The 25,215-nt window shown below is 42.4% G+C and overlaps 2 protein-coding genes across 10 annotated transcripts in view; both read right to left on the bottom strand.

Annotated features, from left to right (window-relative positions):
* Positions 1 to 51: 51 nt before the first annotated feature.
* LOC120049333 (troponin T, cardiac muscle-like) lies at positions 52 to 12,031 on the bottom strand. 3 transcript variants are annotated; one of them, XM_038995584.1, is made up of 19 exons: positions 11,951 to 12,031; positions 9,720 to 9,755; positions 9,577 to 9,584; positions 8,119 to 8,145; positions 7,791 to 7,811; positions 7,112 to 7,117; positions 6,863 to 6,889; positions 6,573 to 6,590; positions 5,547 to 5,564; positions 5,174 to 5,191; positions 4,611 to 4,629; positions 4,434 to 4,497; positions 4,074 to 4,190; positions 3,749 to 3,826; positions 3,529 to 3,642; positions 3,286 to 3,398; positions 2,897 to 2,987; positions 2,116 to 2,156; positions 52 to 267 (listed from the first exon to the last, which is right to left on the bottom strand). In XM_038995584.1, exons 2-19 carry the CDS (start codon positions 9,737 to 9,739, stop codon positions 228 to 230), a joined length of 840 nt encoding a protein of 279 aa, XP_038851512.1. In that variant the 5' UTR covers positions 9,740 to 9,755; positions 11,951 to 12,031; the 3' UTR covers positions 52 to 227. The 3 variants fall into 3 exon arrangements, with proteins under 3 accessions (XP_038851512.1, XP_038851514.1, XP_038851513.1); XM_038995586.1 differs by lacking the exons at positions 2,116 to 2,156; positions 5,547 to 5,564 and adding an exon at positions 1,766 to 1,803 and having other exon boundaries at positions 11,951 to 12,017; XM_038995585.1 differs by lacking the exons at positions 2,116 to 2,156; positions 11,951 to 12,031 and adding an exon at positions 1,766 to 1,803 and having other exon boundaries at positions 9,720 to 9,739.
* A 305-nt stretch (positions 12,032 to 12,336) lies between these two features.
* LOC120049885 (non-muscle caldesmon-like) overlaps positions 12,337 to 25,215 on the bottom strand; it is a 55,733-nt gene continuing 42,854 nt past the window's right edge. For 5 of the 7 annotated variants that reach the window (XM_038996371.1, XM_038996370.1, XM_038996374.1 and 2 more), the window contains 5 exons: positions 23,818 to 23,952; positions 23,536 to 23,628; positions 20,413 to 20,481; positions 17,063 to 17,099; positions 12,337 to 14,272 (listed from right to left, as the gene is read on the bottom strand). In XM_038996371.1, the coding sequence (XP_038852299.1) occupies positions 14,253 to 14,272; positions 17,063 to 17,099; positions 20,413 to 20,481; positions 23,536 to 23,628; positions 23,818 to 23,952 (354 nt within the window). In that variant the 3' untranslated portion in view covers positions 12,337 to 14,252. Of the gene's footprint in view, positions 14,273 to 17,062; positions 17,100 to 18,910; positions 18,977 to 20,412; positions 20,482 to 23,535; positions 23,629 to 23,817; positions 23,953 to 25,215 lie in introns of all 7 variants that reach the window. The other 2 variants (XR_005477149.1, XM_038996372.1) reach the window with 2 other exon arrangements.

The raw sequence follows: 25,215 nt of genomic DNA on the forward strand, positions 1-25,215 counted from the left end.
TTTTCATTAAAACTTTTCAGATTTTTCATTAAAATCTAACCAGACACTGAATCAAAAGCAAACATCTCTTTATTGTTTCTAGCTTCATGCAAACAGTGACCGTGATAACAGTACATTTCCATAGTAATTTGCATGTACACTGATAACAAGAACAAGAACAACAACAAAACAATCCTCCGTCATCGTCTGGCGTCTCAGTCCTGAAGACTTCATCCTGCCAGGTCTCATTATCTCCTGACTGCCTTGGCCTTGCCTCTGCCTTTGGCACTGTGAAACCACACAGCGTAGACAGACCAGTCAAACACCTCTGTCACTCTTTCTAACTGACCAGTAGGTGGCGCTATTATATTGGTATACTTAGGAACAATACACGTAGTTATACTAAGAGCTGAAAGACATAAGCTCCTCAAGGACCTAAAAGGAATTCTATAAGCGATTACTATACTAATGTCAGTGAATACATATGACCAACAAAATATTTTAAATATCGAGTACATGTATATTCAAAGGTTCTACCAGGAACATCTTCAACAAATCTATCCTAAACATTTTCTATGATGTTTACAGCACCAAAGAGGAAGAGTAGTTTTGAAAGAATGAGTTAGAGATAGATAGATTGATGTATGAAAGAGGGGGGAGTGTGGGATGGGAATGGAAACAGAGACAGTTCTGTGAGAGTTGGCATGCATCGCAGGATGAAAGGGAACACAGAACTTTCACACACAGGACCGAGGGTTAGTAAAGGACGAGGATGAATGAATGACATGGCGATCGTGTCCTATCTTCAGCGGTCTTACCGTGATGTTCTCTCATTTTCTCTTAGTCATGCACTGATGTCAATGGGAAACTAAGTGGACATTTGACTGAATTGGAAGTTAGAATTTCACCCATAATGCACCATTTAAATGTATAATTTAGTATAGGCTATCAATCTATCATTCCTCAAGCATGACAGATGAGTTAGAAAGCTATAGCCAGCCAATACCTGTATGTAAAATTCAACTTACCATCAGAAACTAGTGGACAGGAGTCAACCCATTTTCCCAGAGGTCATTTTTTAGAGGCATTACAGTACATATACTGTATGAACTGCAATACATACGACTTAACGAAGTTCCTTAACCTACAAAGACTATAATGTACTGTCAGTTTTGATGATGACACAATGTTCTGGGGCCAATAGTAGGCTGTTGATTAGGATCACGATCTTCCCAGACTATTGGGGTCTATTCTAGATGAATGGAGAGGGATGGATGGAATGGAAGGAGCCACTCTAAAGACTGGTCAATTTAGGATGCAGCACTACGATCCTAATGTTTTCTCCCAGGTTGGATCATATGCTCCGAGCTAGTTCTCTTCAAGCAGGATCATGTGACTTTAAAAGGCCTTGGGGTTAAGACCGTGAACAGTGAATGGATGAGGGACAATGGGTGTATCTCAATAGTCTAAAGTAGCTCCTTCTCCTTGTCTCCTTTCCTTCATCTGCACTGATGAAAAAAAGCAGGAAAGGTTGCTTTCACATACTCTGTGTCTTCAGATCAATACCGATTAATGAGAGGAGACGAAGAGAGGAAGCCACTTTAGACTTTTGAGACACACCATTGAATGTTCCCAACTGCAAATGTCTTGATAGTATTCCAAAACTTGGCTTTATTTAATGTTTTCTTTTAATGAGGAGCATTAATTATCATTTGTTGGTTGTTTTAGGCCCCCCAGGCTCTTTTAAATAGAGAAGAAACTGACCAGTGTGGCTCTGGGTACTTACCTCTGGTGGTCCTGGACACGGGCCAGAAGCTGATTGATCTGTGAAGGGACACACAGTGGAGGCTGCCTAAGCACTGAGACAACACACTGACTGAAACCTGTAGGGAAACCTGGGATCCTGCAGTTTGGAGCCATGGCCTGGCTGCACCACCACCTGTCTGAGTGTGTGGAGTGTGTGGTTCACCTGTGGTCGAAAGCATTCACCTGTGGTCCACCACCTGACCTGACCCGGTCACCCGGTTGCGCTTCCCTGAGCCCCGAGTGTCAAATAAAAAACGCTCACTCTGACAACAACGACTGACAGCGGACTACACAACAGTGAGGTTGACGCCCCCACAGCCGATTACTCACAACTTCTGCTGCTCATTGATTCGGGTCTGGAGAACATTCATCTGGAAGCAAGTCAGAGTTTTAGACAGCTGCGCCCCTCGTAGGAAGTCCTCTTAGGCAGTAGGATTAACACTACCAGTTTCAGAGTAGGGGGATGTGGCTTGTTATGCATGTATATGTTTAAACTGCTTTGTATTTCATGAGTGTAAGTTACTCTCTGTGAAATAGACTGCATTCACAGCATGTAAAAGGACACATGTAATGCTTTGGTATAGAGCACAGGCGGCTAGTGGCAGCTTAATTGGGGAGGACGGGCACATAGGAATGGCTGGAACGGAATAAATGGAATGGTATCAAACACATGGTTTCCATGTTGGATTCCATTCCTTTTACATGAACATTTTAGTCATTTAGCAGACCCTCTTATCCAGAGAGACGTAAACAGTTAGTGCATTCATTTTAAGATAGGTGAGACAACCCGATCACAGTTGTAGTAAGTACATTTTTCCTCAATTCACTCCCGTCATTTATTATGAGCCGTCCTCCCCTCACCAGCCCCTTGTGGTATGCAGTCATTGGATGACAGAGGAGATGATAAGGAGTTCAGAGGAGATGATATGGAGGTCAGGACACATGAAAAAGACCCATTTGAAGTAAAACATCACAATCTTGTAATCATCACCGTATTATACTGTCATGTCATTGGCACGACCAGTGATCTTGTTTTTACCCTGTGGATCACTATGCACAGTACAGCCATGGGTTTTGTCACCATAGCTTGTACCAGAGTGAGAACACTTACGTCGTATTTCTGCTTCTTCAGTCTCTCGCTGAGGTCGAACTTCTCCGCCTCCAGCTCCATCATCCACTGCCACAGCTCATTGGCCTTCTCCCTGCAGGACGACAACCAACGGGAAGCCAGCGTTCAGCCAGCGCATGAGGTTCTACTTTCGGTCTCTCCTTCACAGGAGACTTTCTAAGCAACTATGTGTATTTATCTGCATTTCATGTTTTCTTTGATGTGTAAACCTGTACAATAGATAATTTCAACAATGAAATAGAGCTTTCAGTGTGTGTCTGTGACGATACCCTATTCCCTAAAAAGTGCATAACTTTTGACCAGATGCCGGGTGCCATTTGAGACTCAGTCAAAGACCTGTGAGTATTTCGGGGTAATTAAACATGTCATACTTGAGTTTGTCCTCATTGAGATGGTCGATGATCAGAGCCTTCCTTCTGTCAGCCAGGATCTTCTTCTTCTTTTCTCTCTCAGTCTGCTTCTTGGCTCCCTTCTTGCCCTCTTGCTGTGGAAGGACATCACCGCAGCACAGCGAGAGGGCATGTAAGTGTCAAGATAACCACGAGGGGGCAGCAACTCTGATGCAAATGTCGTGATCATGAGAGAGAGCGAGTGCGTGCGGAGCTAGCGCTGACCTTCTGTTGGATGCCACCGTATGTGTGAGTCATGGTAGTGAGGGCCTTCTTCTTCTTGGCGTCATCATCGTGCTTCCTACGCTGTTCATCTTGCTCCCTCCTCTCTTTCTCTTCCTGCGTCGGGGAGTGAGCAACAGAAGGTTAAAGAAGAGGAGAAAACAACTTGGGCCACAGTTGGCCTTGACATCACAATTGAAACATTACACAATGAGAGACTCACGGCTAGACGGGCCTGCCTCTCTTTCTCTTGCTCAGCACGAATCCTCTGCTGCTCTGCCCTCTCGGTACGACGCTTCTCCTGCACACACACACACACATGCACACACAGTTACAGTCCGTGACAGATAAGGTATCCAACCTGATTCCTCTGTGTACCTCAAGACTATGTTGGCACACTGAGCCTGGGCTTAAGCTATGGGAGCCAACCAGAATGTCAGGTCTGCAATGTCACTCATTACGTGTGTAGTTCACCAACACGCCCCAGCAGCGTGTCCCAGCAGTGTGTGTGTGTGTGAGCTCCAGCAGTGCTGCAGTAGAGGACTTACGATCCTGTTGACGAGACTGATGAGCTCATCTTCATCTTTCTTCCTCTGGACAAAGTGAGACTCAATCAGAGAGGTCAGCTCAGCCATGTCCTTCTCTTGACGCTTCCTGTGCAGGTCCTGTAAAAAAAAATAAAAAAAATAAAAAATTAAAAAACACACACACACACGCACGCACGCACACACACACACACACACACACACACACACACACACACACACACACACACACACACACACACACACACACACACACACACACACACACACACACACACACACACACACACACACACACATAGTTTGTTGTGTACTCTTTTTGCTATATTCAGGTAATCTAGCTGGTAGGATTGCATCACTCACGTCAAAATCGACTTTACCATCTCCCTCTGGTAGCTTTGGAGGGGCAACGTTTGGCATAAAACTTCTGAAAAACACCAAAGATGATTCCATCAAATACTCTACATTTAATTACTTTGATTCAGTGACACGGAAAACCACAAGAGAAAGTTGTTGGCCGAAATAGAATCAAACACTTACTTTGGTTTGGCTTTGGAATCTGTAAGTCACAACAGAAAAGGCTATTATATTATATTATATGATATATTATATGATATATTATATTATATTTCATTCAAAGTAGAAATAAGAAGTGATCAAATTCAATATATATTTTTTCTAAATCTGATTAGTAAAAATCTAAATGTTTTGAAATGTCTCTTATTTAGAAAAATCCGAAGGTTTGAAGTGTTTTTTAAAACATAAATGGCTTTGAAAATGATTCAACAGACGTTTTTCAAAACTTCAAAACCTTTTAATACGAAATCTAATTGTGCCTTCAGTACGGTCTGTTGTTTTATAGCAAAAAATAATAAAACAAGAAATAACTTATTTTAGACTGAGACACATGACTCTAAAGAGTGATTTTCTGAAATTCTATCCAAAATACATACAGAGAACTTGACAACTACACCTTAAACTGGTTACAGAGAACAAGAATAGACCTAGAACTAGTTACATAGAACAAGAATAGATCTAGAACTAGTTACATAGAACAAGAATAGACCTAGAACTATAGTTACAAAGAACTAGACCACACTCACCTTGAGTCTCTCCACCGGCTGTTGGTGAAAAACATACAGAAAAAGAAGGGATGATTACACACAGAGCTTTCAACACAAGACTCATACATGTTCAGTACACTATGGTAACACATTGGATTATTACTGCAGGATATTTCAGTCATAGGCCTTATCTATTGAAACCTACTGTATGAAAGTGTGTATTACGCAACCAAAACCAATGCATTATCACATAGTGATGGCTCAATGTTCTGACAGGCAGCGGAATGGTATGAAACACAAAGTATTAGATACTAAGGAATACAAAAGAACATTCACAGCAGACCGTCACAGTCTATAGTTATAGGAGTACACTTCATGCATTCTGTACAAGACAACTACGTATAACAGGTACCTTCTTCTGCAGGCGTTTCTATGTGAGGGACATGAGAATGATTTGTTTAGTAGTCGATAGACTGAAATGTGGATCAGTGGAGTGTGAGAATATGACGTTGTGAAGCGCACGCTGTAAAGGTCTATTGATATTGAATCAGTACATATTAGTCAGTAATGGGGGTTAATCAGTATGATACGTTTGTTAGCTGGGTATGCTAAAGTGGCACAAATGATACCAGTGAAAGGTGTGCTATATAAGCAATAAGGCCCGAGGGGGTGTGGTATATGGCCAATATACCACAGCTAAGGACTGTTCTTATGCACAACGCAGCGCGGAGTGCCTGGACACAGGCCTTAGCCGTGGTATATTGGCAATATACCACAAACCCCCGAGGTGCCTTATTGCTTATATAGCACATCTTTCACTGGTACCATTTGAGACACTTTAGCATGAGAGCAGTAATAGAGCAGAGCAGTAATAAAAAAACATGTTTTGTCATACACATGGTATACATCTGATATACCACGGCTGTCAGCCAATCAGCATTCAGGGCTCGAACCACCCAGTTTATAATACAGTTTATAACATACATGCATCTGGGATATCAAATGCAGGTCAAACTAAGTGAATTCGAAGCCAAGAAAAGCTTTACTTTCTACTACTGCGGGGGGCGGCTCTGTTATAAAAGCATCATCAGACTGATTAGCAAAGATAGGAAAGCATGAAGCGAACAATAGAATATGAGATGATGCACTGTACGTATTTGTAAGATGAAGCCCAAAAAAAAGCTTTAGCTTCTACAACAGGTGGGGGGTTCTGTTGCTAGGACACATGAAGGAATCAATAAAGCAGGAAGCAAATAATTATGAAAATGAATGTGCAAAAATATTTTTGTTGCGGCTTTGACAGCACCTGTGGGCCAGATTAGCTGCAAGCTGTTGTCGTGCCTAGTTAATACATTACGTTACTATTGCAGATAGAAGGCTACAGTATAATCCATGCAGGGGAAAACTTTGTGATGTAGAGGTAAAAGATCAAAATTACCTTCTACTGCAGTGGGCTCTTTTGTAAGGATAAGCAAATGAGGAGTGGATCAGTTGAGTGTAAAAATATGAGGTAAAGAAAAAGTAATATATATTATAATTGATATAATAATAAAAATAACTCAGTCAGTGTTGTGAAAATAAGCATGCACTGTATGTTGCATTAATATAATGCCGATTGCTTATGTGTCTTAGATTACTTCACTGGCATTAAGGAACGTGTACTATTAGCACAAATGCACATCTATACTAGAAACTAAAGACCATGGTAAAGCAAAAACAGGTCTTTACCTTCTACGTCTGGCTCTGGCTCTGGTTCTACGGTGAAGATACAATGTTAGTATGCGAATAAAGCTTGAAGCAAAGAAGACAGAACCAAAACAAACATGTTCCACGACATAACGCCAAACTACTGTGGGGTAAAATAATAACACCGGTATACTTTTGCTCTCGACACTTAAGTCTAATAATGATACTGTAGCTAGGGTACATCTTAATATGCAGCAATGACATTTAATGTTAAACGCAAGAAAGCATTACCTGGTTCTACGTCTGGCGTGGGCTCTACGGTAACGGTAGGGAATGATTAGTAAGTGGATGAATGATTATTATTCACTAATAATAATAATGTGCAAAAACAAGAAGCATATCAAGCCATGACACGGTTTACCTACGACTGCACGGGGCAGGTTCTGTGGTAAAGTCATATCGTTGATTAGTGAATTTGCAATGAGTGAAGCAAATAACTTAAAAAGGGATAGTTCAGCAATTTTACACATTTAGACCTACAGTAGATAAATCGCTTAACTATCACTTTGACAAAGATGATTACTTTTTTGGTACTAAGCCAATAATAATAATAATAATATATATGCACATTCTACAGGTTCTGGGGCAGGTTCTGTTATAGCTAAAAGCATAGGATTGTTTAGTGTCAGCCACTGTTATGCTAAGGCAGAGTCAATAAGGCAGACAGAAATACAGCCTTTGGTCTGATTATGAAGCAAATATTATTTTGCAGCTCTGCGAGGAGAGATATTATGTACGTTATACGTGACAGAATATCTGCGGGACAATTGCTTTCAACTTCATTGACTACAAAAACACTGCTCATACCACATTTTTTTTGTTGTTGCACAGTATATAACTTGTATGTGGGGTACAGTACATGTATATTAGCATGCAGAATCTGTACATATGAAGCGTTGAAAAGCATTACCTTCCTCTGCAGGAGCAGCATCTATTGTAAGGACATCAGACATCTGAATAAAGCTTAAAGTGCATTGTTTTGTTCATAATGAATACAGCCAAAATCATTAATGCAGCATTAACTACAGGAATACTGTATGCCATCTGAAATTAAGGTACCAGTGACTAGAGCCAAAATGTTACAGTGCATTCTATAAACTAGTATGTATGACATAGGAATATAGAGTATTTCAACACTGAAGAAAACTGCATCTCTAGCTGTACAATATGCATATCTTGATAATACTATTATTTATGGAACTGTATACATGCAGTTCACAGCACATGGGACACTTTACCTTCCTCTGCTGGGACTTCAACCTCGACTGATGAGTGGACAGAAGATGAATTAGTGGTTCAATACCAGGCAATGAGTTGGTAGAAGCCCTAACCACTGACCTAGGGTCAGATATTGTTTAAGGACAATAATGATTATGGTTTAGAATTGGTGTATGGTGATCTGATCCTAGATCTGTAGTCAGGGCCATCAAACTGGTATGAAACACATTTTCATACATAGTGATCAGATTGGATCAAATTGTTTGAATCTGATTCAGTATCAGTATGATTTCCATACAGTACATACAAACATTTCATGCAACCTTTGTCAGAACATTGAAAACCATTGTAGAGTGAACAACACATTCTGTTTATGGAATGGAGAGTGCATGGTGTAACATCTGTTTAGCTATTGGATGGAATATGGAGTCGGACACATGAAAAGGGTATAAGTCTCATACACCTTGGATATCCATGTAAGCACACACCACAAAGACAGAAGGGTAGGAAACAAGTATACAAATGATATGCAAATTCCAAATGTTTATCTTGACAGACAAATGTAGACATAGCATTTGAAATTTATAATTTAACGTATATTTTGATCAGGTACACGAAGCATGCTTTTAAAAAAAATCCATGAATAATTTGAGTTTAAACAGTAAAGAATGGCCTATAACAGGCTTTGAAAATGACACAAGAAGGACTTGCTACAGTATATCTAGCATGCACTCAATCAAACAACGTCTAAGTAACGCACGAAGCCATACACAGCTTTTACCTTCCTCTGTGGGGGTTTCTGCAACTGCGCAGACATGGGTTAAGTCAGCTCAGCAATATATTTGCAATACAGCTAATATAGCAATCTTAGCAATATATGTGCAATTGAGTGTACAAAACATTAGGAACACCATCCTAATAATGAGCTGCACCTCCTTTTGCTCTCAGAACAGCCTTAATTCGTCAGGGCATGGACTCTACAAGGTGTCGAAAGCGTTCCACAGGGATGCTGGCTCATGTCGACTCCAATGCTTCCCACAGTTGTGTTAAGTTGGATGGATGTCCTTTGGGTGGTGGACCATTTTTGATACACATGGGAAACTGTTGCGCGTGAAAACCCAGCAGTATTGCAGTTCCTGACACACACAAACTGGTGCGCCTGGCTCTTAAAGGCACTTAAATCTTTTGTCTTGCCCATTCATCCTCTGAATGGCACACACACAATATATTTCTCAATTGTCCCAAGGCTTAAAAATCCATCTTTAACCTGTCTCCTCCCCTTCATCTTCACTGATTGAAGAGGATTTAACAGGTGACATCAATAAGGGAACATAGGTTTCACCTAGATTCACCTGGTCAGTCTATGACATGGAAAGAGCAGGTGTTCCCTAATGTTTTGTACACTCAGCTTAAAGTGGCTTGAAGCGTATTTCGTTTAGCCAAAAAAGTAATAAACAATTCTCAAAGTCTTACTGTACCTTCCTCCCTGAAAAGAAAACAAACAAAAAAACATGAGACATTTTGTTGGAAGACATTGTTTTGAAAAACATTTTCGTTACTAAATACACTGTAGTGTAGGCTATAGTTTCTGAGACGACAAAGATAAATATACCATACTTACTCATTTTCTTCATCTGCCATGTTTAGATCGGATTACCTGGACATGAGAGACAAGACTACTGATGTTTTCTGTTTCACACAAATAAGCACGAGGAGAAGGAATATAGTGGTGAAATGACTGGGGCATGGATGGATTGCAAAAACACGAGATAACGATTGAAACCTTTGAATCTTCCCTACCCACACAAAGCTGTGTCTAAAATGGCACCCGATTCCTGATATAGTGCACTACTTTTAACCAGGGCTCTAGTGCACTAGATAAGGAATAGGGACCATTTTAAACGCACTCAGGCCTACTGACGTTTTCATCTGCGGCACATAGAGATACACAGTACAGTGATATCTGATGTGTTTGAGTCGAGTGTCTGTATGTGGTGTTCTTTCACCACTGGGACTGGCTGCCCTGAGGCCCTCAGCTCTAAACAGCTCCAAGACTAATCTTCAGCCATTTCCTCTTGGCATGGAGGGCTTCTCCTCTCTGCTCTATGGGCAGGATAACCTGATGTCTGGATAACACACTAACCATTCCACTGGGACTGGGACAGCAATGGACACTTTGAGGGACACATTTTAGTATTTTTGCACCAGGCACTAAAAGGCACTGTTACTTTCCAATACTTTATTTATAGATTTCCAGTTCAAGACAAACAGATAACAGTAAATTAAACTTTTTTATTTTATTTTTACAACCACTGCCCTGCCATCCCAATCGTAAATCAGTGTACTATAAATGTGTTTACACTCTTCTAGAAATAGCAGGTGAACACTTTGCACAGGTGCTAAGGAATAGCACATACCTCCCAAATATGTACTGGCATTAATTAAACTCCAACGTATTATTTCAAGCCGATGGCCTTGTCATACCAGATACGGTGCATTTTAGGGACAACCTGAAGGCTATCATTACTTTACAGACAGGAACAGATTCATGAGGTTATATAGTTCTATATTTAACTAACAAATGTAAGAATGCTATCGTGTGGAGGAACTTTCCGTTGAAAGATAAATCATCAGATCATAAAACTAGAGTCACTCCGTTGATATACGGGAGGGGTTATTTTTAACAATAATAAAGCACAGTTCACCAGCAGGTGTTAGGTGCTATTCTAGACAATGAAGTTGGCTGAGTTTATTGAGCGCCTACATGCTTGTACTCACACACACACACACACACACACATTAAATCAATGAATAACATGCCAGTCAAGGCCAGCTATTTTAGACAACGGGTTGGCCAACCCTCTAGAGCTGTACATACAGCACCCATCAACTCCACAGCTTTTAGCAACACGAGTTACATGCCCAAGATGATCCCATTATAAAACTATCTATCAGAGGAGATGGGAGTCAATCTTAACATTGACCATATTTGCCATGAAGGATAAAACTGAAGCAAACCTAGAGGGCTGGATTAGAAAACCAGTACTCCTCACCTCACCCATCCCTCCGCCCATCCTCTGACCTTACATGCCAGTTCATGACAAGTGAAGTGTATTTGGGACACACTCCTATACATAACATACATCTGGACGGAAGTAACTAGCCTAGAGTGCATTTCTTCTAAACAGACTTCAACTCAGTTGAGGACATAGTGTCCCAGTCTGACCTCCGAATGGCTACAACAGAGAACTCTAGCTAAGAGAGATGTGAAGTAGAATATACACCATCTGTTTAAAGAGCTGTGTCTCAAAACGTATTAACTCAAATCCACCAAGAATTCACAGGCGATGAGACTTGTTTCCCCGTGGAATTAAATGCGTTTCGCTTTAATGTGCGCGGTCAGCATTGGGCCCTGGCTTGAGCGCTGGAATAAAATGGTTTGACAGTGGCAGGAATGTTGCGGGTGCCGCTTTCAGCATTAACCAGCATTAAGTCAAAGCCCAAAGCATGCTAACACCCAGTTCCCCCTACAGAAGACGAGCTTAGTGCCCACTGACTGTCTGTCTCTGTCCAGTCTGGGCCATGAGAAGCAAATCAAACAGACGCAAAGAAACAGAATCCATAAACTTTTCTCTCTGGCATTGCCTGAAATGTATTAGTTCAGCATTTCTTAATGCAAAAAAATATATGGTCCTTCTTGCCCAGAATTCATTTATTCCACATCCCCAGTGCCCAGATTGACATGGATTATAAAACAGGAGTCTAGCCCCAGAGCAGACATTCATTCACACATGCATCCCAGTAAAGTGTCATCGTTACAGTCAAGTCAGGGGTCACAGTCAATAGCCTTACCTCCAAACCCCACGGGAAAGAGAAATGGACCGGTCTTATTCTTTCAGATCCAGATCCAGAAACAGACAACTTCAATGAGACTCTAATGCTCACATAATGCAGCCCTGCCACCCATGTGACCACCTCTTATATCTGATTGGTTAGGGCAGTGAAGTCTATTGTTAGAGATAAAGGAAGCCTGATATATATCTCAACCATTAAAAGCAGGAACAAGGACTTAACCGTGGCTCATCTAATCGAGCTATAGTCATGTCATGTCATACTCACACAGGCTGTTAACATTCATTTGGTTCTGAGTTCCAAGATAGGTAGAGGTAAAGCTGTCTAAGCAGTCAATGATATAGTGAGTTCCGTGTTAGAAAGAGAAAATAAATTTGACAAATTGGAACAATTTATATCTCTTTATTGCTGTTGTTGAGTCAACGGTACAAATATTTCATAACATTCATTCTGTAGGAAACTACCCACTACTATAACAAAGTTGTATCTGAAACGACAGATAGAGTGCCTTGCATAGTTAACTCTACACAATAAATGAGGGTGTTTGAAATCAAAATACAATTTCAAAATGGACAAAAAAAGCAAATGACCAAAATATGAAATAACAGCAATGTAAAATAATGTTAAGATATTTTGGTCAGACTCCATTGCTTGTCGTTCTAAGGAGTCATGGAATGTGATTGTCAAGGTTTACACAGAACAATCTTACAATGCCCCTGCTAACCTTTATTTAATACCCATATTATCAAAGCATGTCATGCAAAATGAATGAACGAAATGTGAAACATAGAACATCAATAATGAAACGGTTAAAAAAAAAGAAGGAAACAGCTGAAGTCAAACTGAGTTGGCAACGTGTAAGGTACAGTTTATTACACGCAAAAACAAGGCCTTGAGACCGTTGTATGTAAAGGATTTATGCTGTAAACACGATCTTACATACCATTATGGAACTTTTAGGAAAACTCAAACCCAGAACAAGCGTCAAGCGCAATTGTTGGCTGGAGTCAAAATCTGTCTTCTTTTGACTGACTCAATCCTCGTCAATATCGAAATGTGCACTTTCCGTTCTTTCAGAGTCCTATAGTTAGTACATCGGATTTGGGCTTAAATGGCAAGGCGACATACGGCTTAAACCGATGCCGTCTCAAGGTACAGGCATAGTGTATAAATGTGTATCTGGCATGCCATATTCAGACAAACTCACTGACAAAGCTGAGGTCCTTTACCTCCTAAATAGAATCCATTGGAGCATGTACGTGAATAAGCCCGGCGGCGTGCGCGTGCTTAGTGGTGTGGAATGTTGTGGATCAGAGAGTCTCTAAGATGAGGATGTAACTCTTAAGTACACCTGCTGCATTGTGGGTTGTTTGAAAGTTTAACAAAGTGAATTAGAGATTCAAACAGCAGGTACAAAAGCTACAAAGACAGCCAATGACAAAACACATAAAAAAACATAAATAAATTGAAACTAGCATAATAAACGTTATAATAGCCGTCTTAATATACAACTTTCCTTTAGTTGCTTGCACTGCCTTTCATTGCCTCTTGTCGGTTGGTAGTCACTCAATTTTAGAGTACAAAAGCGAAACAAATCTTGAGTATAAAGCTGTAATAGAAGATACAGTATAATATTCATAACGACATGAACTTATGTGCTAACATATATTAACTCAGACCATTGTTGCACTATTGGTAAGACAAAAAAAGTGAAATAAGCCAAATCTACGGAGTCCGTATAATCTCTCTCCTGAACTGGTGAACATGAATAAAATAGCTATGTGTGAAGCTTTGCTTTAAATATAAATAAAAAAAGTGAGATGGACGACATGGACAGAGCATTGGTGGTAGATGTCTCTCTTTGGAACACGGATATGATTGTGGAACTGGAAACCTCATATAAAAACATTTCTCACTATATCAAAACTACACATGTACTGAAGAGCGCATGGGAAATATATCTAATTTCAATTAAGTTTTTTTTTCTTCTGTAAGTTTTTGCTTATAACATAAAACAAAATGACCATATCATAAAACCTCCAAATTTCACAGCATATTCTTTTGTTTGTTTGTTGTGAAAGTAAGTCATAGTAAATCGTTGTGCAAAGGCACTACACTGTCATGGTACGAGATGGTGGCTGTTCGTTTCAGTACAGTGCTTATTAAATAGAATCTCCTGTTTCTCTCCATTCCTTGGGGTCCCTCAGTGTGGTGGTCATATTCTTTTGGTATAATACACATAGAAAAGGAAGAGTCTTGGATTGTCTTGGTCCCCACCAGCCATCAGAAGAAGCTCTTTGTATCATTCGTGTCCCATACCTGCTGAGGGACAGAGACAACTCGATAAGCGCTACAGTCAAAATCTAAGGGTTGAATACACTAACCTACAGTACCAGTCAAAAGTTTGGACACACCTACTCATTCCAGGATTTTTCTTTATTTTTACTATTTTCTACATTGTAGAATAATAGTGAAGACATCAAAACTATGAAATAACACATATGGAATCATGTAGTAAGCAAAAAAGTGTTAAACAAATCAAAATATATTTTATATTTGAGATTCTTCAAAGTAGCCACCCTTTGCCTTGACAGCTTTGCACACTCTTGGCATTCCCTCAACCAGGTTCATGAGGTAGTTACCTGGAATGCATTTCAATTAAAAGTACATTTGTGGAATTTATTTCCTTCTTAATGCGTTTGAGCCAATCAGTTGTGTTGTGACAAGGTAGGGGGGTATACAGAAGATAGCCCTATTTGGTAAAAGACCAAGTCCATATTATGGTAAGAACAGCTCAAATAAGCAAAGAAAAACAACAGTCCATTACTTTAAGACATGAAAGTCAGTCAATATGGAAAAGTTGCTTCAAGTGCAGTTGCAAAAACCATCAAGCGCTATGATGAAACTGGCTCTCATGAGGACTGCAGAGGATAAGTTCATTCAGAGTTAACTGCACCTCAGATTGCAGCCCAAATAAATGCTTCACAGAGTTCAAGTAACAGACACATCTCAACATTAACTGTTCAGAGGAGACTGCGTGAATCAGGCCTTCATGGTTAAATTGCTGCGAAGAAACCACTACTAAAGGACACCAATAAGAAGAAGAAGAGACTTGCTTGGGCCAAGAAACACAAGCAATGGTCATTAGACTGGTGGAAATCTGTCCTTTGGTCTGATGAATCCAAATTTGAGATTTTTGGTTCCAACCTCCGTATCTTTGTGAGACGCAGAGTAGGTGAACAGATGATCTCTGCATGTGTGGTTCCCACCGTTAAGCACGGAGGAGGAGGTGTGATGGTGTGGGGGTGCTTTGCTGGTGACACTGTCAGTGATTTATTTAGAATTCAAGGCACACTTAACCAGCATGGCTACCACATAATTCTGCAGCGATAAGCCATCCCATCTGGTTTGCTCTTAGTGGGACTATCATTTGTTTTTCAACAGGACAATGACCCAACACACCTCCAGGCTGTGTAAGGGCTATTTGACCAAGAAGGAGAGTGATGGAGTGCTGCATCAGATGACCTGGCCTCCAAAATCACCCGACCCCAACCCAATTGAGATGGTTTGGGATGAGTTGGACCACAGAGTGAAGGAAAAGCAGCCAACAAGTGCTCAGCATATATGGGAAATCCTTCAAGACTGTTGGAAAAGCATTCCAGGTGAAACTGGTTGAGAGAATGCCAAGCGTGTGCAAAGCTGTCATCAAGGCAAAGGGTGGCTACTTTGAAGAATCTCAAATATAAAATACTTTTTTGGTTACTACAGGATTCCATATGTGCTATTTCATAGTTGAATGAGTAGGTGTGTTCAAACTTTTAACTGGTACTATATGTATGATGGGTTAAACCCACACATCCAGATTTAGGATGTCTCACCTAAGGACAAAACCATTATGCCTTTACCCACAGTCAGTCAAATTTAGTCAGCTAAAGAGACCTCTGTCTTGGTTGCAATCTTGATCTGGTGTTAAGTCTTTGCAGTATGACTAGAGCCTTCAGTAAGAACAGTTAAGCAGGCGTATCTGCATGAGACTGGGGTTGTTGCATGCTGCTCAATGTGGTGTCAGATGCCTGTGAGGTCCCTGCCTGCCTACCTGTCTCTGCTGACATTTATATAACTGATGCATGTCATGTTGTCATTTGCCCTTCTCTCAGTGACAACAAAGAGGAGGGGGGGTGAATACAATGTGTGTGTGTGTGTCGAGAAACGTTGGGTGTGTGCAGCTATTTCAAGTGTCTCTCTCTACTTTAACACATTTAGGATTAAAGTAGAGAGACAGATTGTCTTGGGTCAAGATTTTCAGAATGCACCAACTATGGAGCCACACCTTGCCTGAATTGTGAAGTGAGCTTGTTATATTGAGTTTGCCTCTGCTCTGCTAGCCCCTGACAAAATGAGGTGTATCGCGTGATAATCTTCCACCACACGAGCTAGTAATGTGTCAACCCAACAGCTGTTCATTTGTTCACAGCCTGGAAGGTCCGACCCCAACAATAGAATCCAGGTCGGGGTAAGGAGCGAATGGGTGAGGGGGGTTGATGCAGGGGAGTTGAGGATGGGGGGGGCGGGGGGGGGGGGGGGGGGGGGGGGTTGGAAAAACGACACATTACACAGACACGTCCGGCATCCCTGAAGGTCAAACAGTTCTCTCTACCGGGACAAAAGAGTTGTGGCGCGCGGGCCACTTTGGAAATAGAACACAATGCGAAAGTGGCATCTGAAAACGCCATCGCCAGAGAGCCAAACAGCAAACAGAGATGATTTACAGCTGACACCAGGTCCCAGGGGCGATGGTGTTACAGGGTGGGAGGGAAGGAGTTATGGGAGCTGGGGAAGGAAGCGAGGGAGTTATGGGTGCTGCTGGGCCACATGGCCGTCGGTGAATTACAACAGTCTCCTTTCCCTGTCCTTTTTCAGATGGAGCAGAACCCTTTAACCTCACTGACTCTGGGTGTGTATTGTCAGTAGAGCACAGACTTATGAAGAACGTAGATACAAAGACATGCATAGGCCCAAACAAGATGGGCACAGATACACACACAGTCAGTCACCTTTGACCTCAGCCTAAGGCTTAAAACTATGTTGGTAATGGTAACAGAATGGACTCACCGTTGGCGACAGATTTATTCTCCCCTCTGCCAGTCACCTGAGAGAAGATAGGTGGAGAAATAAGTCAAGAGAGAAAGTCATCTGAGGTAGCAGTCACTTCAACAGTCCATTTAGTAAACACTGCCATTTTCTGTGAGAAGCTGTGTGCACTGGAACCTTTCAATCTCAGGCCGTGGTTCGACCAAATGTACCTCTTCTACATTAATAAGGAAGGGTTGATGTTCATTTGAGTATGATTTCCATTATTTTTAGGGCCTTCGGTTGAGAGGTTTGAGACAGAGTGCAAATGCCACAGTAATGAACCAAGAAGCTTATTCCAGCCAAACGGGGGATTTGGGAAACAACATGAACAGGGTTCACATCCTGCCCAACACATCCAAACCCCTGCATCCACATCCACAAACACACAGCCACACTAAGCCTATCCAGTAAAGCCCGGTCGCGGTGGTTCGTGGACGACGTCTCCCATAGTTCCCTGTGGTAACACTGTCCTGACTGTGTCCCAAATGGCATCCTATTCCCTATATGGTGCAATACTTTTGACCAGAGCCTTAAAAGGAGTGCACTATATTAGGGAATAGGTTGCCACTAATATCCCGCCCACTCCCATGAACTCATCCCAAGCCCATCAGGCTCCTACGTCCCCTATCCCCTCATACAGCTCCCCTGACATCACCACAATTTGTGGTTAGTTAATAACACAGCTCATAACCGCTAGCCCTCTACCTTCCCCTGTGCCACGCCTGGTTTACGTCAGCACTAACCAGCCGTCTAGTGCCCCTCCAGCTCTATGTGGCTCGCCACAGCATTGGACTGCACTGCTGGCAGGCTGCTGTACTCTGTCTGTGTGTTCCGCTATAGGGAGACAGCAGAGCAAGGCATGCCAGGGCCTATTTCACAAGCCTCTCTGCTCCAGGGGCCACATTTAGAGCCATTCCATAAATAAATATAATTATTGTGTCTTTTATCGGTGAAATATCATCCTAGTAAATAACGGAGGCCACTTGATGGGGTTGTGGCCAACACTGTGGTCGTTGGAGCGCCATGGGGTCCTGTATTGTGAGGGTCACAGTAGAGGTTGGAAATAGCTGTCCTTTCAACTGCCTGTTCAGGATGTGGTTAAAAGGAACCACACATACAGTAGCAAGGATTGGTTATATTATGTGTCTCTACAACAACATGAACTGAAATATACAGTAGAGTAGAAAGGACTATACAGGAAGCGTGGGTGCTGCTGTGTCAAGAGGGGCATAGAAATGAGAGGATGGAAAACAATATAGAACAGCCATTTTGTGAAAGGCACTAATTACCCATAGTATAGTATATTTAAGCAATAAGGCACGAGGGGGTGTGGTATATGGCCAATACACCATGGCTAAGGGCTGTTCTTAAGCACGACACAACGCGGAGTGCCTGGACACAGCCCTTAGCCGTGGTATATTGTCCATATACCACCAACCCCCGAGTTGCCTTACTGCTATTATAAACGGGTTACCAACATAATTAGAGCAGTAAAAATAAATGTTTTGTCATACCCGTGTATACCCTTGATATACCACGGCTGTCATCCAATCAGCATTCAGGGCTCGAACCACCAAGTTTATATATTTCAATAGCACAATACATGGCTCTTAACATTGACTTCTATTTACAGTGCAGCTTTCCTGGTTCCAGATCTTCTTGTGCTGCCTTTCCAACGCCTATGGTCATTGCTACAAACAGATCTGGGACCAGGCCAGGGCGAATTATTACCAATAAAAGAGAAGAAGACCTGACATCATAGCAGACTGAGGTCATTCCAGTGATAATATTAGTGCAGTGAAATTGACATCTTTAAAACATCTTTACCTCTCCAGGGTTTCCAGACTAGTTAACGGTGAAGTCAACTAGCTAAGAGAGCTCTTCTTCAGAGCTCTTCAAACAAAAACAAGACAAAGCAACAAGCCGTTGTTATCCCCCTAGCTGGAAAATGTACATCATATGATATTATTAACTAACAGACAAATACTACAGGGCCTCAAAACATTCCCCAGGTATACTTTTAAGTGTACTGCTGTTGTGTGACATGTGAATTTACTGTATATGTGTCCTAATTGAAACCCTACTCCCTACGTAACGCGCTACTTTAGACCAAGGCCCATAAGGCTGTAGTAAAAAAATAATATTAAAAAAATAAATGCTCTGTGTAAAGGATGGCGGTACAAATTCCAGTAATTTTGGGGATTTTTGCTAAGTTTTGACATTTCTGTAACTATTGAACAAAAATATAAACGCAACATGCAAGAATTTCAAATATTTTACAGAGTTACACTTCATATGAGGAAATCAGTGAATTGAAATAAATTCATTAGGCTCTAATCTATGGATTTCACATGACTGGGAATACAGATATGCATCTGTTGGTCACAGATACCTCAGGATCTCATCACGGTATTTCTGTGCATTCAAATTCCCATTCATAAAATGCAGTAGTGTTCGTCGTCCGTAGCTTTTTCCTGCCCATACCATAACCCCCCCCCCCCCCCCCCGCCACCATGGGAACTCTGTTCACAACGTTGACATCAGCAATGCCACGATGCCATACATGTGGTCTGCGGTTGTGATGCCGGTTGGAAGTACTGCCAAATTCTCTAAAATGACATTGGTGGCGGCTTATGGTAGAGAAATGAACATTAAATTATCATCTAGTAACAGCTCTGGTGGGCATTCCTGCAGTCAGGATGCCAAATGCACCCTCTCTCAAAACGTAAGACATCTGTGGCATTGTGTTGTGTTACAAAACTGCACATTTTAGAGTGGCCTTTTATTGTCCCCAGCACAAGGGGCACCTGTGTAATGATAATGCTGTTTAATCAGCTTCTTGATATACCACATCTGTCAGGTGGATGGATTATCTCGGCAAAGGAGAAATGCAAACAAATTTGTGCACAAAATTTGAGAGAAATAAGCTTTTCGTTGCTATGGAAGATTTCTGGGATCTTTTATTTCAGCTCATGAAACATGGGACCAACACTTTACATGTTGCGTTTATATTTTTGTTCAGTGTACATTCTTCATGGCATTAGCCATGGTCTAAACTCAGGTGTGTGTGTTTATGTATATGAACAAAGGGTTCCAAAAGAGTTCTTTGGCTGTCCCCATAGGAAACCCTTTGTGAAAAGGGTTCTACATGGAACCCAAAAAGGTTCTATCTGGAACCAAATAGGTTCTCCCTGGAATCAAAAAGGGTTCTTCAAAGGGTTATCCTATGGGGACCTATGGGAACCTTTTAGGTTCTAGATACACTCTTAGAAAAAAAGGTACTATGTGTGTGTGTGTGTACTATGAAGAGTTCAGGTGGTTCAGGTTACCTTGGCTGGGGAGGAGCCCTTGTTTTCCCACAGACTTCTCTTGTTGGTCACATCTCCTGGCTTTAGGTCCTACAGAGAGAGAAAGGAGGGATGGAAAAAGGGAGAGAGAGAGAGGGGGGGGGCCTTCCATCAGTGTCTGTAGTCCTCGTCAACTCACATTCAAGACACACAATTCCAACAATGGCTGCAGTATTTTAGTTGAGGAAACAGAAGTACGTCAACAATTGGGTTGTAATACCTGAGGTGCTGAGAAAAGGGATGGGAGAAGAGGCAGAAAGAGAAGTCCAGCAGGAAGAAGAAAGGATGACAGAGAGAAGGACTACCTCAGAGAGGTGCTGAGCTAGGAGAGGAAAGGAGAAACAGTCACTTCAGATTGAAGAATGGAAGAAGCTTCTAAAGGAAAGAAGACAGAAGAAAGAGCGAGTCAGTAAAGAATATTTCAGAAATGCAATTCTGTTATGATCCATTTAACCACAAGAGGGAGACACAGAGATGTTGCAGTCATTTCAAGACATCATTTGTCCGCAGGTCAGAGAGGCAGACCAGACCAAACATCCCCAAAGAGCAAGTAATTCAGCCATATCAGAATCTATATCAGAGAGCGATCATGATTCATCAAGCAAGTCTTTTATGTCAATTATTTAAGTGAAAGTCACTTTTAATGTCCACGCAAAACTCACAGGGGTTCTTTGCTGGTTAAAAAGCTACACATCAAAGGTTGGCAGTAGGTATCATGTTACCGACCGTATAACCAGCCACACCAAGCCACTCACAATGCCCTGACCTTCTGCACTACTTCTTCTCAACACCACGTCACCATGGCAACGGCCCTCATGGTGTATCACTACGCCACCGTGATCTATGACTCCGACTGAGGATATGGCAGTGGCTACTGTATGTAAGTTTGCGTTCTAGTGTTGCCCTCACACTTTGCGCCTATTTGAAAACAGGTCTGGGTGCCGCAAGAACGTCTTAAAATAAACCCGGTCTGAAGTTTAAATATGGTCCAGGAGTGGACTACAGAGATTAAAGGACTGGGGTGCATCCAAAATGGCACCCCTATTCCATGCACTACTTTTGAACAGAGCCCTATGGAGTACTCTATAAGTGCTTTCCATTGAGACTTAACCCAAACCAGTAGACCGCCAGTGTTTAGATTTTTTTTACTTAACCTTTATTTAACTAGGCAAGTCAGTTAGGAACACATTTTTATTTTACAATGACGGCCTACCCCGGCCAAACCCTCCCCTAACCCGGACGGCGCTGGGACAATTGTGCGCCGCCCTACGGGACTCCCGATCACGGCCAGTTGTGATACAGCCCGGGATCAAACCAGGGTCTGTAGTGATGCTTCTAGCACTGAGATGCAGTGCCTTAGACCGCTGCGCCACTCGGGAGCCCCATAGTTTTGAAGTTTTATGGTAATGTCAGCTCTTGCATTATTGTGTTTCCATCAGTGTGACACGACGTTTCAGTCATTTAGCAGACACTCTTATCCAGAGCAACTTATAGGAACAGTTAGGTTTAAGTGCCTTGTTCAAGGCAACATCAACAGATTTTTTTCACCAAGTCAGCTCAGGATTTCAAACCAGCAACATTTTGGTTACTGGTCCAATGCTGCTAACCACTAGGCTACCTGCCGCCTAAAGACTTGTGACTAAAGACTAAACACTTGTGGCGAGCAGAATCAACGACCTCTGCATCATTCAAGACTTTTGCTTTGTGAGAAGGTGTTAAAAGTTCACAGTTAACAATTGTTATATAAATGCCAGCTGAAAAGTACCGAGGGCCTTGGCTCCAAATTAGAGCAGGTCCCCCATAGCCATGGCTCAGTGAGACGCGGGGGCCGGCCCGCGTAGATGGAAACAGAAAAGTCGGAGCCTTTTGGGTAAAATACTGGGATAAATACGGCATATGGACCCTGGTCAAACGTAGTGCACTACATAGGGAATAGGGTGCCATTTGAGATGAAGCACTGGTATGTTGGAATGCATCCATGCAGCCCAGCATAGGAAGCAGCCTGTCTGACTAAAGCCCTAAGTCCTTCTGATAACCAGCATGTGATCCATGGTAGGAACCATGCCACATTTCATATTAAGCTAATACATACTCCGATAATATGTGATATGTACTTTTTACAACACAAATAAATGACTGCGGTTATGTGCTATGTGTTTTTCCCTTCATGACTTCATGGTTATAACTCAACAGCTCCTCCACTTTGCTATTTTTCTTTTAATATGATTTATATTTCAAATTCACTAGGTGACGCTGGACTATTTCTCCCAACAGGGCACATCATCTTACTCCGCTCCATTATTTGCAGGAAATTATTAATACAAGTACAAAAAATACATGGTAGCTAACAGCACTTCTCAAAACTATTAGAAAATACTGTATACACTGAGTGTACAAAACATTAAGGGCACCTTCATCGGGGCATGGACTCTACAAGGTGTTGAAAGCGTTCCACATGGATGCTGGCCCATGTGTCAAGTTGGCTGGATGTCCTTTGAGTGTTGGACCATTCTTGAGACACAGAGGAAACTGTTGAGGGTGAAAAACCCAGCATCGTTGCAGTTCTTGACACATTCAAACCAGTGCGCCTGGCACCTACCTACTACCATACCCCGTTCAAAGGCACTTAAATCTTTTGTCTTTCCCATTCACCTGTCTTTCCCATTCACCTGAATGGCACACACACACAATCCACGTCTCAATTGTCTCAAGGCTTAAAATCTGATTGAAGTAGATTTAACAAGTGACATCAATAAGGGATTGTATCTTTCACCTGGATTCACCTGGTTAGTCTACGTCATGGAAAGAGCAGGCGTCCTTAATGTTTCTTACACTCAGGCTAGTTCACGGAAAGCCCTATCCATCATCATTAAATGAGCTTAAGTCTCTGGTCTGATGAATGTTTGCTTACACTACAGCTCAAGTGCAGGAGCAACACTGAGTTGGGGCCGCACATATAGTATGTTTCATAATGAGTGTCTGTTCGCTGTCTCCCTTGACAAAGACGTTGTTCATCTCAATAAAGGATAAATATAGGATTAGATAAAGAGGTGCAAAGAGGACAGACACACTGTACAGTAAGTGGTTGTCGTGGAGACGACCTACCGCGGGCCTTCCTCCCGGCGTTTTGCTCTCGGGGGTTTTATTCAGCCAGTCGTTGATGCGGCCCGCCACACCTATCTTCATCCCAGCTGCTTCCTGTGTGGAGAAGGGGAACAGAAAAAAAAGACATGGGCAAAGTTCAACTCCAGCAGAACGCCCTGGGCTGGTCGTCATCGAGGATGAACAGGAAGTGGCAGTGAAACGACCCCCCCCCTTTGCTCCCTACTTCCTCCCAAACCGCTCCCAAATGGAGTTCCAGATTCCCGGTTGTTTCCCGGTCCACACCTTGTACGTGCCCCCGCCGCCCCCGGGCGAGTTGAACACGCTGCCTTTCTCCCACATGCTCTTAATGTTGCGTATCCCATCTGTCACCATGGGCAGGTCCACGGCACCGGAGCGTGGGGACCGCATATCCTTGTTCTGTATAGGGAGAAGGGAATGAGGGACGATGTTAGTGTTGGATTCAGAGTGGGGAATGATCGGTGTTGGCAAAGGAGAGAAGAGAAATGTCTTATAAAAACACATATCTGGATTTCTTTTTGTGACTTGTTTAAAATGGCCGTGAGGAAGGAGCCATACAAATCAAATCAAATTGTATTTGTCACATGCGCCAAATACAACAGGTGTTGTGAAATTCTTACTTACAAGCCCTTAACCAACAATGCCGTTTTAAGAAAAATAAGTGTTAAGTAAAAAATAGGAAATAAAACAAACAAATAATTAAAGAGCAGCAGTAAAATAACAGTAGCAAGGCTGTATACAGGGGGGTACCGGTACAGAGTCAATCAATGTGAGGGGGCGAAGGTTAGTCGAGGTAATAGAGGTAAAAATAAACAGAGTGTAGCAGCAGGGTAAAAGAGGGGGGGGGGGGGGGCAATGCAAATAGTCTGGGTAGCCATTTGATTAGCTGTTCAGGAGTCTTATGGCTTGGGGGTAGAAGTTGCTAAGAAGCCTTTTGGACCTAGACTTGGCACTCCGGTACCGCTTTCCGTGCGGTAGCAGAGAGAACAGTCTATGACTGGCGTGGCTGGAGTCTTTGACAATTTTTAGGGCCTTCCTCTGACACCGCCTCGTATAGAGGTCCTGGATGGCAGGAAGCTTGGCCCCAGTGACGTACTGGGCCGTACGCACTTATCTCTGTAGTGTCTTGCTGTCGGAAGCTGAGCAGCTGCCATACCAGGCAGTGATGCAACCAGTCAGGATACTCTCGATGGTGCAGCTGTATAACTTTTTGTGGATCTGAGGACCCATTCCAAATCTTTTCAGTCTCCTGAGGGGGAATAGGCTTTGTGTGCCCTCTTCACAACTGTCTTGGTGTGTTTGGACCATTCTAGTTTGTTGGTGATGTGGACACCAAGGAACTTGAAGCTCTCAACCTGCTCCACTACAGCCCCGGGGATGAGAATGGGGGCGTGCTCGGTACTCCTTTTCCTGTAGTCCACAATCATCTCCTTTGTCTTGATTACGTTGAGGGATAGGTTGTTATTCTGGCACCACCCGGCCAGGTCTCTGACCTCCTCCCTATAGGCTGTCTCATCGTTGTCGGTGATCAGGCCTACCACTGTTGTGTCATCGGCAAACTTAATGATGGTGTTGGAGTCGTGCCTGGCCATGCAGTCATGAGTAAACAGGGAATACAGGAGGTTGCTGAGTATGCACCCCTGAGGGGCTCCGTGTTGAGGA

Source organism: Salvelinus namaycush, chromosome 6, assembly GCF_016432855.1.
Source record: "Salvelinus namaycush isolate Seneca chromosome 6, SaNama_1.0, whole genome shotgun sequence".
NCBI classification, from domain to species: Eukaryota; Metazoa; Chordata; class Actinopteri; order Salmoniformes; family Salmonidae; genus Salvelinus; species Salvelinus namaycush.